We start from the raw sequence: 7,113 nt of genomic DNA, 5'->3' as shown, positions 1-7,113 counted from the left end.
AACACTGCATTACAATGCCTGATGGAAGTGTTAATGCTGAGATGCGAGGGGAAACATGTGCAGGAGTTTTGATCCAAGGCCCTTTCTAACTTAAATCAGATTGTTATTGTCCTCAATTGACCTTTGCAGTGGTTGCTGGGCCTGGCGAGAGATGCGCTGTGAAGTGAGTGATGGTCTTTTTGAAACTCACACGCTGCTCTCCTATGTTTATTGCCGCGTATGCATGTGTCTACATTCGGCCGCAAAAATAATATTTACAGATCACAACATGACAATACAGTCAGCTTGCGCTTTACATGCTACCACAATTGGAGCTGGAATGGCCATGTTTAAAAACCAATAAAGGAAACTACTTAGCTGTATGACATCTTCTTATCTTAATCAGCGCATACATCGAGTAAGTAAGCCAGTGTTATCAAGTAGGGTGACATTTCTGACAGCATCAAAGTGACATTAGAGCATCAAGCTATCTCTTGTATCTCCAGTGGTGCAATGTGTTGCATAAGAAAGTCTTGGCAGCACATAACCTTCCTGCTTTACTTCCTGTAGTCAGATGTATAAATGTGCAGCACACTGCCCAGTAATCATCCGTGCCCCAGGAGACACAGAGCCCTACAGCCACAGGAGACCCAAAGTCACAGACAGTGTGAAACCTTGAAGACCATCATGTCTGTGATGTGGATAAGTCTTGGACTGCTCTTCTCAGGCCTGCTTCAGGTGCAGGCTATGGAGATTCCAGTGATGGCCAACTTTGACACTGAGAAGGTAACGGTCATAACTCTGTTAATCTGCTGCACAGAAATCATGAGGCCTCTGAGGAATAATGGCGGTACACAGTATTTACTCTTTAATGTGCAACCTCCAATGCATGTTTAATCGAAATTGCATCACTATGATATTCTAGTGCAGCAATTTAGAACTTTATCTGCAGGGCAAAGCAACCCCACCCTCAGTCACCTTCAATAGTCTACTGTGAGATCTAATACATGTTTCCAATGATTACCATGTTGAGGATGTCAAGTCTAACCTGCACAAAACTTTAAAAAAGCTTCATCTAATTAGGGTCCTTCTTGGCAAGTTCCATGCTGATCCATCAAGTAGGGCCCACGAAAAAGCAGGGGCTCCAACATTACCATCTGCCATCTTAATTCCCAGACAAAGTTTTGCTCTTTGACGCAGTAAATGCAAACAAATAGAATTCCACCAAATTGTGAACAAAGGTAGAACAAAGGTAGAACTTTATTCAAGGAAATTGCCTTTTTTCTTTTCGTGTAAATCTGTTTAGTAGTTTTTGGGAAATTAGTGCTTCAAGAAGAGCTCAGGATGTTCATGAATGGGTTTAATTTTAGAAGTAGGTAGAGTACATTTGCACATTTAAGGATCTGTGGATATCCCTGGAGCCAAGAATTCAAAAGGTAATCCAAGGTTAAAGACCAAATGAGTGGACTCGTTTGGGAAGTCATGAAAAAGTTATGAAAGGGCACATCAGAGGTCAGGGCAAGCACACGCTGACCAAAGACAATGTGCGCTAGATAATTATCTTTATTAGTTATTTATTTATTGCAGAAAATGATAAATGCAGAATCACAAATTGCTGATACTCAGGTGATTTTCTTCATAGTACATATTAAATTGTATATTAAATCAAAACAATATTCTACTTCTCTGCCTACAGATGCTCCGTTTCAGAGACTAAAAGAAGTTTTAACACCTAATCAAAGAGATCTCAAATCAAAAGGAAAATAAAAGTATAGAAACACTCCTGCTCTCATGGATTCAACTTTTTACAGAGAAAAACAACTGGGCCATTTATCCCCCCAGTCCTTAATAAGCAAATTTAGATTAACAAAAAATCCATGGCAGCGCTACAATGTCTTATTTACAATACAGGACCTCACTTTCACTTAAGAAGTACTTATAAGTATTTTGGGGAAATCAATTACATCTTTTAGTTTTGCATGTACAGAGGAAAATAGCATAGGATAAACTGTACATGCAGATGCAGAGAGTTTAACATGCAGTTTATTGCCATTGTTTAAGGAAGGGGATATTACAATTCTTGCATCTGCATAAATACTATGTATCGCAAGATTGAGTGTTGTTATTGCACAAAAAGCATTGGTATGACTATCCATATTTCACAAGGAGCTATAAAATATGGAACAAATGTAACCATTTACCAAGAAAAATGGATCTCATCAACATAATGACGGCACTAAACCACTTTTCGGAGCTTTATCATTGTCGTGTCTAGTAGGATTGTGGATCACGGATAATAACATTATTTGGCAAAGTTATTAAATTATGTGTAAAAAATGCAGCTTATGTGGATTGATCTCTGCCAGTATTGTTTTCATCCATTCCAGTTAGAAACCTAGAGCCTGATTCATTAACTTACGCTTTTGAGCAATTTACACTTTTGAGTAAGTTTGCCACGTTGTGGGCATTCACAAAACTATACTCTAAATTAATTTCAAATGTGAAACGTACATGCCTACATAACTTTTACGCTTTTGAGTAACTCTACTACTTTTGACTACTTACTAAATCAGAGTGTAGAATTACTCAAAAGTGTAAGAGTAAAGAATATGATGTGTGTAGACTACATGATGGGAATTTGGGACCATATTATCACAGTTAACCATTATGTACCCTTTCCTTTTCTGCACCTCCCCCCTCACTCACTTTTCCTCTCTCTATGTGTACACAATACAGTGACAGTGTTAGTCCCTTTAAACATATCGTTAGGTCTACTTTTCAATAACCTGGATGACATTTTGACAAATCTGCAGGGAACTCTAGAAAAGCAATCCTTTTCTGATTCGGGTTCTGCATGGCAAATTTTGAGCAGATGCATCAACGTGGGATCATTTAAAGGTACTGTGAAAAAGGCAGATGTTTCTGGTGCTATTTTATTGAGCCAGTGCTCAGAGTGCTGCCAGTTCAGAATACTGCCATGCCCTTGGTTTGAAGCAATTTTCCTGCTTGTTTTATGGACACTGGTAGAGGTGGTTCTCATCCACCAGCTTTAGCATATCTTCATTCTGTAGTCATTTATTGTCCCTTCCCGTCTAGTTTCTAGGGCAGTGGTATGCTGTTGCAGTGGCATCAGACTGTCCACAATTTCTTCAGATGAAGACAATGATGAAGATGCCTATCACCATTTTCAGTTTACTTGATGACGGGGACCTATATGCTGCCACAGGCGTCCCTGGGTAAGTGTTGGCTAAAGCACTGAACAGAGCTAGTAGCATATTGACAAGAAAGTGAGCTATGGGTATGAACTATACATGGGATAGGACGGTGATTTAGTTTAAAGCTTATTTTATTTTGGTTTAAGGCGTGTGCATACATGTCAAAATTTATTTTGCCCTACATGTGTTGGTGGACATTTCTGGGATCCGCTTTTAAAGTATTGTCTTTACCTTTAGATTACAGACTCAGTTTTATTGATCATTCCCTAGTGTTCCGTTATTGTGTGGGTCCCAATATTAGAAAAATGCTTTCAGGAGAAATACTTCCGCCACATTCAACTGCTGAAGGGGTTAGCCCTAGTTGTTGGGCTCGCTCATTTTTTAACATAAGCAAATTTGGTAACATGTTGTTTTGATCTGATGCTAGTGAGCAGCACCGATACTCTGAATATGGTTGCAACACCACTGGGGTATAGGGACAAGACAAAATTATGTCTAAGGCGTTTCCCATGATGTGAACAGGCTCAGAAGAAACATGGTTCAGTATAGTTATGGTGAATTAATTGTTCATGTCTTGTGAATTGACCCTCTTTAGGATAGTCGCTCAAAACATTACTATCTCTTTCTCTCAATAACATCCCCTGGGATGACAGGCCATATAACGATTTCTCAAAAATGTAATTAGGACTGACAGAGCAGGATTCACAGTATAGTGCAGTGAGTGTTTAGAAATAGCTACTCTCTCGATCACAGTAAAAGCAGAGAGTATTGAAGTGGATATTTCAATTGAGTTATGCACGAAAAGAGAAACACCACCTCCAAAGGCTGAAGAATGGTGGGAATGTCTTATGTGAAAGCCAGTGGCTAGTGCTATGTCGGTAGGAGAGTCTGTCAGGTATGAGAAAAGGAAATGCAACTGATACTTTAATGAAAGTTACCTTCACAAAAGGAAAATAGGCTTTGCCATATCTGTTTTTTTTGTTAGTGAGAATGCAGCGGGATTCAGTTAGAATAAAGTGAGCCTGCAATAGGATATGGATAAGACTACAATAACTGGCAGCATTTGCACCACTCCATCCGGGTGCGAATGTGTGTGGATGGGCTGACCTTTGGCACAGTGGCCCCAGCATTTAATTTGTAAAAATTATAAGTGGCAGGGCCCTAGTCAGGAGACCGCTTCCACTTGCACCACCCGTTGCTGCTATCAGGGCTGCCACTTACCGTAACAACACAACTAATAACCACCATGCTCCTAAAACTGTGACAGTTCTGATAATTCCAGGTGCCCAAAGCTAAAAGAATGGCTCTGGCAACAGGTATTAGACATTCATAGTGTAGGTTTAAATATGTAACAAATGTTATTGTGCTGGTCTCTAAATGAAACAAAAAGCTGCGCAATGTGGCAGACTATCATAAGTGCTGGTGCTGACAATTAAGTGCTGGTGCCGAGCACCGGAAACCACTGGCTCAAATTAAGGACTGAGTGGCAGCATGCCCGCTGTGAGCATCGGCTATGCAACTGTGGTGGCAGGACTTTTAAGAAAGCCTTGTAAGTGATGGCCCAAGTCAGCTGATCCACCTCCAGTATAAAAAAGAAAGGCAAAGAACTATGACAGAGGTGGGGCTACTAATAAATCAGACCAGGGCCAAGATGAACCCTTCATCGACTTCTGCGACAAGTATTTGGAAACAAAAACATAACTAATGAACAGTAAAAATATAAACTGACAAGAACAAAACAAACTAAAATAACAGTGTGCAAAGCATGAGCTAATTGAAATATGAAATTAAAACAATGAAGGAGGCAAGCAGGAACTTGTCCCAACACGTAAGACAGCATAACATTGTATTAAAGGAAATGTAAAATGGCCCACGTTAAACTCCTCTGAAAGAGGTTGGCACCCTGTCCTGATAGTGCCATTTAGTAGACTCTTCTTGGTATCAGTTCTAATTAGATAACTGACCTCTGGTGCAAGAAAGAAAGAAAAAAAAAGAAGGCTGTTTACCTACCAATGTGATTTCCGCTGAAGGTATAAGCTTAAAAGTGTGTGTGTTGTCTACAGTTCTCTGAGACCCAGTCAGACATTACATTGTGCGCTGGAGGGGCACACATATAGAAAGACAGAGAGAGTTCCACATACATCCTTCCTTCTCACATCTCCTACATAACTGATTCCCATTTTCCAAGTGCCCAAAATGGTCTCCGCCCAAAAACATTTTGAAAGTTCCTTATTCAAACATATCTCACCTTCCTTTTCACTGCTCGCTGATCTCCTGTAAAAACCACATGCACATGCTCAGGGATTGTCTCAATATTGTTGTCAAAATATTTTTTGACTTAAATATTGTGTTCTAAATAGGCCTGGGAGAAATGCTAATAACAAAGGTGAAGTTCATGAAGCATCTGTTATAAGAAATTAATGGCATTTCTCAAAATTACTCATTACAAGACATTTTTTTACCTGAGCATGTATCCCTCATTCTCAAATCTAGTGAAATACCAGCTAGAGACTGGCTCATAGACAAAGTGTCTCTCCAAGAAAGATTTTCTAGACAAAAGATTCTCCTGTCGCTAGCTACGGTGCTTAATTTGAGCCAGTGGTTTCTGGTCCTCAGCACCAGCACTTAATTGTCAACACAGGCACTTATGACAGTCTGCCACATGCTGATGCTGTTTGTCTGCTTTCAATATGAACACAACAATAGTTGTTGATTCATTCAATATACATTGAAAGTGATTAATACCAGCTGCACAGTTCATTCATATACCTTTCTGGGCCTGAAATAGTCCTAATTGTCACACTTGTAGGATTGTGATGGTTATTAGTTGTGTTGCCACTGTTATTTGCAGCAAAGGTAGAAGCAATGGGTTGTGAAACTTGCAGAGGCCTCCTGACGAGGACCCTGCACTCATTTTTTACAAATTACCGGTAAGCACTGGACATTTTATAAGACTTGTAAAAGTGATGCAACATACCAACCAATCACATTTCACAACAAAAGCCCAATTTAATGATTGTTTTCATGGGATTTAACAAAATCTTGTGAGAAAACATTATGTAACATTGCTCAGCCCTCATCCTAAATATTGTTTGGATCCTGAGGGGTGAAGATTTTCTATTTTCAGCTTCAGTAGGCTGGTATTTTTGCAAAGGTATTTAGGACACACCATTTATGCCAGACCATAGTCTGACAGTCATTTTGTGGTCCCATACCATCCGGCAAAAAACTGTCATTTAAAAAAAAAAAAATAGAATGATCAGTGTTCACATAACATACTATCCCACAATACGATAAACCCACTGCAGCTCCATAGTCAGGAGCATGTCTTTAATCTCTTACCTCGCACATCACAGTCAATTTACTCCAATTCTCATCCTTCTTGACCTCTTTATGATCTTCAATAACGAATCGCAATGCTATGCTTGCAACTCCTTCCATCTTAGCAATTGTCGACTTGTGTTTGTATACCATCTCACATAAAGCGATTCTCAATTTCTTGCATACATCAATACAAGACGTCTAGTGGCATCAACTTTGGTATATAGGCTTACAAAGATCTGAGGGTACAAGTATAGCAAAATGTAAAGGAGACTGATAAAATAAACATACCATGTGGACTTTCATATGTCAATTGGCAATTTATAAAGGTGAAAAGAAAGACAAAGAGATGTATCCATGCGTGTCAGTAGTAACTTATGTGCTTGCAATAAAAAATTATGGTAAACTTGAAAACACTTCTACCACTCCAGAGCAACTCCCACTATCAACAGAAACTCAAACCTTAACCATAGATAAAACCTATTCCATCTGACAATGACAAAGAATCATTAACGAGTTGGTGTCATTAGCGGACTATGCAATTGTCGGATGCGCCTCAGGAAACCTACCAAGGACCCTAAAATGAAGCAAAGAACTG

The 7,113-nt window shown here is 39.4% G+C and overlaps 1 protein-coding gene across 1 annotated transcript in view; it reads left to right on the top strand.

The window, feature by feature from the left end:
- The first annotated feature begins 601 nt into the window (after positions 1-601).
- The window catches only part of LOC138302181 (olfactory protein-like), a 39,008-nt gene continuing 32,496 nt past the window's right edge, over positions 602-7,113 (top strand). The window contains exons 1-2 of the mRNA XM_069242529.1: positions 602-765; positions 3,076-3,215. Coding sequence (XP_069098630.1) covers positions 667-765; positions 3,076-3,215 — 239 coding nt within the window. The 5' untranslated portion in view covers positions 602-666. The remainder of the gene's footprint in view (positions 766-3,075; positions 3,216-7,113) is intronic.

Source organism: Pleurodeles waltl, chromosome 6 (assembly GCF_031143425.1).
Source record: "Pleurodeles waltl isolate 20211129_DDA chromosome 6, aPleWal1.hap1.20221129, whole genome shotgun sequence".
NCBI lineage: Eukaryota > Metazoa > Chordata > Amphibia > Caudata > Salamandridae > Pleurodeles > Pleurodeles waltl.
The sequence above is the reverse complement of the archived record's forward strand: the minus strand, read 5'-3'. Positions and strand labels throughout refer to the sequence as shown.